At 63.4% G+C, this 11,752-nt stretch overlaps 3 protein-coding genes across 3 annotated transcripts; all 3 read right to left on the reverse strand.

Annotated features, from left to right (window-relative positions):
• Positions 1-1,080: 1,080 nt before the first annotated feature.
• On the reverse strand, positions 1,081-5,838 carry LINJ_17_0500 (conserved hypothetical protein; the record flags this gene model as incomplete). Its single annotated transcript, XM_001464672.2, has 1 exon — positions 1,081-5,838. The coding sequence occupies one exon, from the start codon at positions 5,836-5,838 to the stop codon at positions 1,081-1,083; it is 4,758 nt and encodes a 1,585-aa protein (XP_001464709.2).
• A 1,447-nt stretch (positions 5,839-7,285) lies between these two features.
• Positions 7,286-8,254, reverse strand: LINJ_17_0510 (conserved hypothetical protein; the record flags this gene model as incomplete). The annotated part of the gene is made up of 1 exon (XM_001464673.1): positions 7,286-8,254. The coding sequence occupies one exon, from the start codon at positions 8,252-8,254 to the stop codon at positions 7,286-7,288; it is 969 nt and encodes a 322-aa protein (XP_001464710.1).
• Positions 8,255-9,141: 887 nt separating this feature from the next.
• On the reverse strand, positions 9,142-11,751 carry LINJ_17_0520 (conserved hypothetical protein; the record flags this gene model as incomplete). Its single annotated transcript, XM_001464674.2, has 1 exon — positions 9,142-11,751. A coding segment is annotated over one exon (2,610 nt), but the record flags the coding sequence as incomplete, so codon positions are not given.
• Between the last annotated feature and the right edge of the window lies 1 nt (position 11,752).

Genomic DNA, 11,752 nt, shown 5'->3' on the forward strand with positions numbered 1-11,752 from the left:
TTCGTTCTCGTCGGCCACGCAGAACTTCGAGCCCGAAGCTGCCGACTAACGGCGGCACGCCAATGCCCACCTCCCAGTCATAGAATCGTTGGGGGTCGATGGGGGCGGATTCATCGCCCATATCGAGCATTCCGCTGCACCTCCGCGGGTCACCGTGCGGGAGACTGCGCTCTGGCATGCACACCGCACTCGAAGAGGCAGGCACGGCGACCACATATTGAAAAGCCGGGCTCCAGCCGGTCCTATCACACACAGCTGGGCGCCGCCTGGCACCGCGGCTTGGGGCTCAGCCAAGGAAGGGTGAGAGAGGCGGGGGTGCAAAGACGGGCAAGCTGGGGTGCCGGAGAGAGCGAGCACGCACGCAGAGAGGACTGCAAAAATAAGCGCGGCAGTGCGGTCGGTCCCACCCACCCCCCAAAGGGAGAGGGGTATACTTCAGCGTCATGCATGCCTGTCGCATATTCCAGCGCCATGTTCGTGTATGGGAGGAGGGAGGGCAATGCATGTACTGGAGCCGGGGCGTCGATGCCAGGCGAAGCGGGTGCAAGAGATTGGAGTGAGGGCTACCCACCACCACCACCACCATACCGGAGGTGAATGTACCGCAGCGGTGTATGATGGCTGCTGCCCCTCCAGCCCGTTCTTTCCATGTTCATCTGCTTGGTGGTGCGAGAGTAGGGAAGACGAAGACGGAGGCGGAGGACAGAGGACGACGATGCTGTGCCTTGGCAGCGGGCCGCACTCGACTCGCGTTGCCTTTCGTCTGCCGCTAGCGTCAAGTGTGCGAAAAGACGCCATCACAGACATCGACCCGCGCGCACGCGCCCACCACCACCACCCCGGGCCTCAGCGAGACTTGATCTCCCCTCCGCCCCTCCCACCCTCCGTTTTCTGTCCATCACTGCTGGCGCAGTGCACGTGGCGACGCGGTGGGGCTTTCCTGCTCGGCTCTTCATCTTTTCCCCCTTTCTTCGCGGGCACATGTTGATGATTCAGTGGGAGCATGCGCAAAGTCGAGGAGCACCACGCGGGCAACAACGCCCACAGAGGCACAGCTGCCGCGACACCCATCCGCATCCGTCATGCTCCGCCTCGCTGCTTTAGCTCGTGCCAGCCCTGCTCCATCTGGCGAAGCAGCTGCTCGTAGTGTATTTCGTGCACGTGGAACCGGCCGTCGACATTAGGCGAAGTGGTCGCAGCGAGGGAACCCTGGCTAGGATGCGCTGCCTTGCTTGCTGACGAAGGCGACAACGCGCTAGCCGTCAGACTTACCAGCAGTTTCCTTGCCACGGTGATGTACACGCGATGCGCGGCTTGAACTTGTCGCTCCAGCGAGCGCGTTCGCCAAGACTTCAGTGGGTTCGAGGCGAAATCCGATGCGGTAAGCTGGTGCTGGGATACGACGGCGGCACCGCCGGCGTTGAAGAGCGCCTCCTCCGCCCAACGCACACACCGCCACGCGCCATCCAGCACGGAGAGAGCTAGGGAGTCCCACGACAGCACGCGTGTCTGCCGACGGTGCGACAGCACCGACGATAGTGCAACCGCGGGCACCTCAGCGAGCTTGCTCTGCTGTGGAACGCGCTGCAAGACCGCTGCGGCAGCGGTGAAGTGGGAGCGACAGCTGTACGCCTCCGCGACCTCCAGTAAGAAGCCATGCGCCTCAAGAAGACGCACCGCCTCCCCAAAGAGAATCTCCGTCTCCTCCGCGTCTTCACCGGGGCAGAAAGGAGAGAACGGCACATCCTCACTTTGCTGTGCCGTTGGCGTCGCCGCGGCCGGGGATGTGGGGGCAGAGGCCACTGCACCTGACGGCTCAGCGCGACGCTCCGCTGAGGGCTCGCCCGCGTTGAGGCGACGCGCACTCGCATCAGCTGCGTCGATGCGCCGCATCGATGCTCTCACCTCCTGAGATGCGCCCCACCAATCCAGCAGCCAGCGCGCCGTGGCCTCATTTTGCTCCAGTACCCCTTGTCGCAGCAGCTCCTGCACACGACGCGCAGCGCTGCAGGCGGATGGCGATTGAGAAGCCATAAACAGACTCGCTGGAGTGTCTCCCACGTCGCTAAGAACCATCTCGAGAAGCAAGTGCTGGAGGGGCGGCTCCACTGGAATGGCGGCGCTGTGCAGGAGCCGCACATAATCGCAGAGGAGTCCCTCGAGTTGGCGCCGCCTCTGAGGCTGTTGCTGCTGTTGGGGGTGGCATAGCAAAGATGACTGAAGGGCTAACCAAGTAGGAGCAAACACCTTCTGTAAAATGAGCTGCTGCAGCTCAGCGGAGCTGATGAGGAGCTCACCAGATGCCACAGAGCGGGTTGCACGCGCAACATCGGCGCCGTCGGCCCCTCCTGCGAGGGCCAAAGAGCGCTCTCGCTCCACCGCGACGCAACGGGCAGAAAACGCGGTTTCGAGTGTGAGGTTCTCCAGCATGCACGTCCATAGAGTGTACAACTGCTTGCCTGCGACGCCCGGTGTCGATGCTGTGGCCATGCACAGAAGATGTCGCAACGCATCCACCTTGGAGTACTCAGATGGGCCCGTCTGGGACACTCCAGCGCCGTTGCCGTCGCCGTCATCGCGCTCCAACCCCACCGCCTGGACAGTGAGCTCACCTAGAAGGCCGACAAGAGCGTGCACGCTGCTGGTGCTGCGGTCGTTGGTCGAGCGAGCCGAAAACACCTGATAGCGCCGGCACAGGAAGCTCACGTAGGAGCGGACAAGCCAAGCCGCTGCTTCGCCATTCAAGGTGTTTACATCGAGGCCCTGCTCCTGCTGCGGCGAGCAAGGATCCTGGCTGGCGCCGTCGCTCTCGTCGCTGAAGTCCACAAGCAGACGCCATGCCGCCACCCGCGCGGCGTCTACACGGCACACGCGCAGCGTTCCGTCCGATGCCTTCATCACCAGTGGTAGCCGCGGACCCGCCAGCCACTGATAGTCGCTGTAGACGACCGGCTCACTGTCCCTCGGCGCACCTCCGCTGCCGTCTGCACCTCCCTCTTCACAGCCCTCCACCGCTGCAGCGGCACCGCAGCAGTACAGCGGGTACATCAACGGTACGGCAGATGCGGCAGCGGCAGCGTCGGTGGTAGGATCCGACGCGGTCATCGCCAGCATTGAGCTGCTCAACACGGACAGCATAGATGTAAAGTCGGCCGATGGAGCTTGGTGCTGCAATGCCACTTTCCTATGACGCGAACGGTCGCGCCGGTGCTGGTGCTCAGCCGCTAGTGAGTCGGCGGCGGCGGCCTGCGCGGCGCTAGAGGCGGCAGTTGGCGGATGAGACGCTGTTGGTGACGGTAGCAGCGGTGAGCGTGACGTTGAAGCGGAGGCGTCGTCGACGTTGTCAGTGATGCTGCTGCCGCTGTGGTGGTGCGGCCGAGAGAGCCAGGAGTGACCAAAACCGCTGTTTGCCATCCCCTGTGAGCCCGAAGTCGCACCCCCTCCAGCTCCCAACGAAGGAGCCGGCTCAGCAGAATAGTGCGCTGAAGCAGCGGCAGGCTTACGCGCCCGCACCCCCGCGCCAATGGTGCCTGAGGTCACCGCCTTCCACACATAGCTCCGCGCCAGCGTGCTGTTCCTTGCGTTGCGAGAAGCGGTAGCGGCGCTCATGCGAGACACACTGCTGCTGCCGCAGTCTGCCAGGTCGTACACAGCCGACCGAGCCGTGTCTGGGGAGTGAATCACGATGAGGTTGTCCACCACCTGTACGCAGAAGGGGACCAAGCCCGGCAGCTGCGGCAACGGCGCGGCAAGCGCGTCAGCCCCTACGGCACCCGACAACGGGTCTTGCGCAGACGCTTGAGAGTCGCGAGACGCACGTGAGATTACCGCAGTCAAGGACAGCCGCGCAACGTGAACAAACACGCCGCCACACAACTTGGACGGCGGCGCAGAGGCCGTGGCAAACGACGCCGCCGCCGTAAGTCGACTCAAGAGTGAGTCGCTATGCGCTGCTTCAGCAGCCGACGCTGATGCGCCAGCACCGGCAACTCCGCTACTCAGTGCCCTCTCGGTCTGCGACATGCCGGACAAGGGCTGGCGCCCGTGCTCTTTGGAGGGGACGTGCATGTACAGGTTCATCACCGGGTCCTGTCGGCCGCCGATGGTGCCGCGGCCGGAGGACACGTGGTATAAAAAAGATTGCCCGTAGATCGTCAGCACGCCCAGCACCGAGGAGAGCTGCTGCGACGCCTGCGGGCACCGGAGAAGCGGCAGCGGCAGCTCCGACAAAGAAGCGGGCGCAGCGCCGGTGGCAGTGCCGTGTCCTGCGGTGCAGTGCATATGGAGGGTAGCGCAGAGGCTCTCTGGTAATGTCAACTCAGTCAACGTGCGTAGCTCCAGTGGCGCAGAACTTGCCTCAGCTGCCCTGCTAGACTTCGCTCTCGGTTCGCGGTACACCGAAGACGCCCTTCGCCCCACATACACCTTGATCGGCTTCACCACCGACGGGCGAGCGTGGTTAAGGCTCAGCAGCACACGACTTCGTGCATCGTAGGTGCACCAGTCCGAGCGCGTGACGTAGCGCTGCAGCACGCTTATGGACACCAGCGCGGCCCCATCGCACACGCTGTCGGCAGTAGCAGAAGACGCCATGGATGATGAATAGGTCATCGAAGCCGCTGTCGCCGCACTCACCGGAGAGGCGGGCGGGATGTGCACCGGCTCTCGCTCGATGTGCCCGTCCTCCTGTGTGCCACCACCTCCAAACGAGAGCAGAGGTGAGGGCTTCGTGGACGCTTGCGGGGGCTGAGGCGGCTGAGGTGCGAGTGCGAGGCTGACTCGGCAGCGCACCTGCACAAGGTCGACAGCGATCGAGGAGACGCAGAGGAGATGGTGGTCAACGTACGCTGCCGCTGTCGTCGTCGTCGAGGCAGCAGCTGGAGCCCTGTTGCGGTCGCACCAGCAGAAGAACTGCATCGGGTACCACGCTTCGCGGAAGCGCAGCGTGTTGGGGGAGCATACAACCTTCGCTAGTGGGCGCGCGAGCGGAACAGCCGATGCCGCTATGCAGTCCACACCTTCACGCAGCACGGGGCACTCCATGATGTAGACTGCCATAACCGGCGGAGGCGCGGTGAGTGCACCATAACCAGAGACAGCCAACGGCCCCGATGTCAGCCCTGGTGTCTCGCTGCGGCCGGTCGAAGAAGCAGGCGATGGCAGTGCCTCTGGTGGCGGTAGCGGCACAGCCATCAGCACCGACGCCGAGCGACGGAGCTCCTCGTGCGGCATGGGCAGACGCCGCGGTAGGCAGAGCCCGCTGGTGGATGCTGTGGTGCAGCAGGAGGCAGAGAGAGGGGCCGTCCACACTTGTGAAGGATTCGCCATGCGTAGGCACGCCGCAGCCGCTTCGGCACTGGCAGTGGGCGTGGAAGACTGTGCTGCTGGCGGGGTATGGGGAGAAGGCAAGCAGAGAAGTGTACCACGCGCATCCGGCGGGCAGTTTCGACGGTGCATCACAGTAGTCGATGCTGCGTCTTGGGCTAAACAAGCGGCGTTGCCGTGAGCAGTCTCGATCCTGTCTTTCTCCGACTTTGACGGTCTTTCCAAGCTAGCTGGCGCCGCCGCAGCAGCGCTCCAAGTTAACGGCACACATAGGGTGATGCTGTCCTCGCAAACGAGGATGACGTCCTCGGCGACGTCGTCGAGGTGCATCGCACGCACGCGAAACGACGGCGATGCAGACGGCGCCGCCGCCGGTGTTGCCGCTGTGGCGTTGAGCGGAGAGGCGGCGAGGGAGAGTCCCAGCGGTTTGACTGAGGACGGCAGCGGCTCGCTCAGGTAGATGAGCGAGGGGGCGTCGGCATCACCATCAGCGTAGCTGTGCTCGGCCAGCATGAGTGTCGATATAGTTCTTCAAGCTGCACAACGAGTGTCACCGTGCGAGTCAAGGAGAGCCGTGCCTGCGGAAATAGCTTCAACGAGAGTAGGCGAGGGGAGGGCGAGAGGGAGGGGGGCTGTTGCCAGGCATCCAGGTGGGCACAGTGATCACATTGGTGAAGCAACACAGAACAGACACAGAGTGAAGTGATGAAGCTGAAGGAAAGAAGCAGGGATCTGCACTGTCTGTCCGTAAAGCAGAGGACAGACGGATGTGCCTGCCTGGTGCACACGCACGAATACGTAAAACAGCACCTTAGTCGCTACAGGAAAGTGAAAGGGTTGATAATGGTGGCGTAGGCAGTGATGGGATTCATTTCTGTGAGAGCGGCAGAGGCAGAGAGAGAGAGTAGATAGACAGAACGTCGAGACAGACAGTGGAAGATGATAAGACGTGAGCCAAGAGAGGGATGACACGAATGGTGAGCAGAGCACAGCAGAGGGAAGGGGTTCTCGAGGTGAGGTGGCAGAAGGTGAAGCACAAGTGCGCCAGAGAGGCAGGGCAAGCCGCTGGCTGCGTATAAGTGCGCTTCATGGAAGGCGCCCGGCCGTGTCGCTCAGCAAGGCACACATGCAGACGAAGACGTGCTTCTGCCTCTCCGTCGTTGCCTCGCAATTGTGTGCTGTCTTCACCTCCCCCTTGCCTCCCTCCCTTCGTGCGACGTCCACTCGCTGCCTGGCTATGCCCCCTTCATCGCTGCTGACGGAGTCGACCGGAGTTTGTGAGCGTGCGAGACCCCTACGCCGACAGCCACGCACACACACAAACACACAGAAACAAGGAGATAGATGGAAGGGGGAGGGGGAACATATCTCGACTTACACGGAAGGGCGAGGCAACCCGCACGTAGCCACACGGAGGGATGCGCAGGTCTGCGCTGCGCCCCCCACCTTCCAACACATTCACTTCCCCTCCTTTTCTCTCTATTTCGTCTGTGACTGTCCACTCGATTTAAGTATCATCGCCTTAAGAGCACACACACACGCAAGCTAACCGAGTGGCGGCCGAGAAAAAAAAAAACGGCGCCACACAAATGGAGGTGCAGAAGACAGGAACGTGCGATGGGAGGGCGCGCGTGACTGCTGAGGTGAGCCCCCTCCGCCCCGCCCCCGGAGGGAAGGCGGAAGGCGCTACCTGTATTCGCTCTGCCAAACGAGCCCACCCTCGCCCACCTCATCCGCCCTCTCGTGCACTATGCAAGCACGCACGGGCGCAGGAGTGCGCCCTCTGTCGGCGCCACCACCCTCCTCCTCCTCCCCACCCCACCCTCCGCGAGGGCACCCCGCAAAGAGCAAACGCATCAAACGGAGCACCACCGCCTCAGCGCCACCATCAGCCCGCGCACGACACACGTGCAAGGCGCAAACGACTTTGCGCGAGTGCCCCGCCATGCTGTTCGTGAAATTAATAGCCCAACTCACGACGCAGAAAGCCCTTCGGGCTGGTCAGCCACGCCATATCGTAGCTCCGGTACGCCATGATCGAGTAGAGGAACAGCATGCACAACGCCGCCGGGGCAAGCATCGTGTGCAGCAGCACATCCAGCGCCACGGAGACGAAGAAGACGCTCGTCAGCATTGGGAAGGCGGCGTAGAAGCGGCCGAGCACGTAGAAGCCGCAGAGCAGCAGGAAAATGTGGAAGCCGCTCGGGGTACGCCACTTAACCCAACTCCAGTACCGCGGCATCTCGTCCACGTTGCGCGCCATCCACTCGGGCAGGAACTTGTAGTAGAAGTACTGCGTGTCTGAGACAAGGTTTCGGTAGCGCCGGTCCAGCGTCGGACTCTTAGTGATCAGCTCGTATGCCTTGTTGATCTGGTTGAGGCGTGGGATGTCGCCGGTGCCGTCGGCCGCCATGTCCGGGTGAATCTGCTTCATGAGCTCGTGGTAGCGCAGGCGGATCGTCTGCGTCGAAGCACCCGGCTTCAGGCCCAGCACCTCCCATGGGTTGTACCCGCTTACGTGGGTGCTGACGGCTTCCTTGTTCGCGTCCTCGGCAGTTGCCGCGGGCCCGTGCGTGCGGCGACGCTGCTCGCGATGGAGCTCCTCTTCCGTGGGCTTTGCTGCGCCGCGTGGCGAGTCGATGTCGGCGGGGACGGTGCCGTAGCCTGGGCCACCGCTGGACTGCCAGCGGCGAGCTGTCGCCCAAGCAGAAGAGCTGCCTGTGGTGGGCGCGCACAACGTCGCTGCACGCAGCAGCACAAGCGAAGACGTTGGCTGGTATGACGAAGATAGAGCAGCCGATGGAGGTGAGCAGCAGCAGCGACTGGCAAGGCTGGCGGTGACACCCGCCGTCACCGGCCGCGGTGCGCCTCCCCTGCGGTGGAGAAGCGCCGAGGCCAACGTCGACGCCGCGGTGGCTCGGAGCAGCATTAAAGGCGTAGAGACAGTCGAGACCCCCAACAAAAAAACAAACACACACGCGCACAGGGAAGGGGGGGGGGGCGCTGCAACGCGTGGGCGTGTGTGCGCGCGTGCATCGATGTTGAGTGGGGGTGGTGCACACAGAAGGATGCACCGTTGAAGAGCAAAGACCGACAAGGTCAGGCCAAGGAAGGTGATGGTGGTGAGACGAACGACGGAAGGCCCATGCATGGAGAAGACGCGCAGAAATGGTGTCGCTGCCACGACGACTCTGGCCGTGGCCGCCCCCTCGCTCCAGCATGCCAGCAGTGGGGAATGGGGGAGGGGGCAGCGCTAGAGGTTCGTAAGCGAGACGTTGAGAGAGATGGAAAGCGATGGCGGCGGACTTCTGCCGCAGCGAGGAGGACGGCGAGCATGTCCCAGATGCGGCGCGCATCCCTTTGCCGAGCCACCACCTCCCTCTCTTCGCCTCGACGATGGTGATGGCAACCGAGAGACGGTATAAGCGCCTCGAGAGAGCGCAAAGATGATGACGCGTGTGCATGTGCGCCGCCATGCACGCACGCCGACACAAGCACGCGCCCCTTCTGCGCAGCACGCGTTCCTTGTCACTGTCCACACTTTTAGTCTGTCCTTGTTGTGCACTCTGTCGCTCTCTGCCCGAGCACCAGGGAGAGAGCGACAGAGACGAGCCGCTTATAGGCCTGGAAGTTAAGCGTGCATCCGAGTCACTGGCCATTACGTCGAAACAAGACATGCCATCTATCCACGCACCTCTCATGGGGCACGCATCGGCACACGCGCACGAGAGAAACGCACGCACAGACACATCCGTCGTCCTCGTCGCTGCCTCGACACTCAACCCCTTCCCTCGCCCGCCCCTCCCCGCCTTCCGTTCACATGAGGTAATGCGTGTAGACGGCCGAGGCAATAAACACCAAAACAAGCTCAGCACGGCGGCTGTAGTACAGAGAGAGGCACCACACCGCCATAGAGAGCCCCAGCCACGCCGTCGTCGGCCCGTACGCGTAGACAAAGACAAAGGACAGGAAAGCCATGATGGTGAAGGCCACGTGAGCGCGGCGCTGATCTTCCAGGAGGGAGTCCGACAGAGCGGAAGCAGTGCCCGGCGGCGCCACAACGACAACGATGCCGAGCAACGGCAGAAGCTCATGCACGAGGAAGGCCATAAAGGCATGGTAGAGCAGCACCGTAGGCGACACCGGTGACGGCGCAGCTTCGCGGGATGCATTCCTTGCCGTACTGCCAGCGCCTATGCCCACGCCACCGCGTCCGAACAGCCGTCGCGCCCACGAGGCAGACGGCATGGCCACTCTCGGCGCCTCCACTGTCAGCAGAGCATCGGTGATGGCGACGACCATGCACGACGCTGCGCCGTCGCCAGCCTCGCTTGCCTCGTTTGTGCACAGCTTCAAAAACACAGATGCATTCACGACCAGCTGCCCAGCAGCGTAGCGGTCGTCTCGGTGGTACTCGAGCGTCGTCTGGGCACGTCGGCGGCGTCGCAGCGTGTCATCGGCGAGCTGCGTGTAAGCCGCATCTACAGCTGTCTGGTTCACGCCGAGGACAAGCGGAGCAGCAAGCGTCGTCTGCCCAGCGCTGGCGCCGACACGGCGAGTGTGCGCGTGGTTCTGCCGTAGCACATCTGCCAGCTCAACCGGGGTACTCGAAAGCAATACCATCGGTCGCTGCGCCGCCGGCAGTGCCTCACCATCGACGCCGCGAATGCGATACAGAACGACATCCATGACGATGGAGAGCGCTGCACCATCGCTGCTGCCTGTGAGCTGCAAGGCAAGGCGCTCAAGCGCGCGGTGGGCGGCGGCGGGGCAGAGCCAGTCGAACTGCCAGCATCGCGGCACACGCGTGGCGCTGTCCCACGGTAGAAGGAGCGGACGGGTGTAGGCTTCGCCGGTCCAGCTGAAAAGTGCCATGGTCGCCTCGCCCGCAGGTGTGCCGCTGGTTGTGGTGCTAGCCGCCGACACCAGTGCAGATATCGTGCCCGTAGCAGCAGAGGCAGTACCGGAAAGAGGCGACGCAGTCCACATGCCCGTCAGATCGCCTGCCACATAAAAGGTGGTGTCGGCCAGTAGACACCCCCTGCACTCGGTGGCGATGCCGGGGACGGCAAAGAGGATCTCCTCGACCTTGCAAAACTGCCGAACAGCGGGAAAGGCCCTCGAAAACGTTGCGGCGGTCGTCTCGCCACTGCCGGTCGCCGTCGCCGTCGCGTCACCGGCGCTACCGCGAGTCGGTAGATGCTTTGACGCACTTCGCCGCACCTGTGCAGCGCGCAGGTCGCTGTATTCCTCGGCCTCCGCAGCCCCCGCGTCACGCGAATGTCCGCTGAGCCAACCACCATCACGATGGCCTTGACGCGAAGTCGCCGCTGCGGGGTCGGCAGAGAGTGGCGGTATTGTTATGCCGGCAAAGGTGTCGTTGTAGCGGTACACAAAACGATGTCCCTGCAGGACGGCTGGGTCGCTGAGCAGCTCCGAGAAGAGGTAGTTGATAAAGTGAGATCGGTACACCCCACCCCCCTTCATGTACAGGTGATGACTGCTGTCGAGGCTGTGATGCTCCACAACGCTGAAACTGTTAATAAGCGCCACGTTCGGTGGGGCGCGCTGTCGCGGCAAGTTTGCCTGTCGCTGGTGATCGTCGAAGACGATGGTGCCGTCATCGGCGGCAGCTCTCGCATACGAGCCGGCACTGGGGCCGTCCTCGCCGACTGTCGGTGTCCATGTGTCGCCGATAAGCTCGATGCCGAGCTGGAAGCCATAGCGTCGGAGGTCCGCCTCACACAACAGGAGTGGGCGAGCCGGGGTCGGGTCGAAGGACGGCCCAGTCTGCTGCGCCATCTCGGTCGCCGCCGCCGTCGTCGCAGGGTCGGGTTTCGATGATACAGCAGTGCTGCCGCGGCGACCCCACCACCTGCCGCTCTCCCGCCTGCGGTGCACGCTGCCGGCTCTGCCTTCGGCGGCGGCGTCAGGCGGCGTCATATCAGCAGAAGAGCGCAGGTGCAGCCGCGCCAACGTTGGGCGGACCTCCACAACGAAGCTCGCGTCGGTGGAAGTGGCTGCCACACTCGTGGGCAGCTCGCGCCCGGGCATCCACCGCCACGCCGACGCGTTTGACGCGCCTCTGCCCGCCGTTCGCGACGACGGCGCCAGAAAGCCGTCAGGGTAAATCGCGTCACGCACGGTCACGCGCAAGTAACGCGGGAGCTGCAGACGCCGCAGCAGTGCTTCGCTGTCCTGGTGCTCGTTGTACTCCTCTAGAGTCAGCATCTTAAAGGTGGGACACGCGCGCAGCTGCAGATACAGCCGCTTGCGAGAGCCTGTTTCCACCGCGGCCTTCAGGCCTCGCCGCATCTGCTCGATGCACGCAGTGAGCCCCACATTGGGGTGACTCGGCGCGCCATGCTCTGCCGTTGCCAAGGCAGGATTCGGAATCTCCTCCAGCGTCACCGCGTCGGCCTCAAAA

This window comes from Leishmania infantum, chromosome 17, assembly GCF_000002875.2.
Source record: "Leishmania infantum JPCM5 genome chromosome 17".
NCBI lineage: Eukaryota > Euglenozoa > Kinetoplastea > Trypanosomatida > Trypanosomatidae > Leishmania > Leishmania infantum.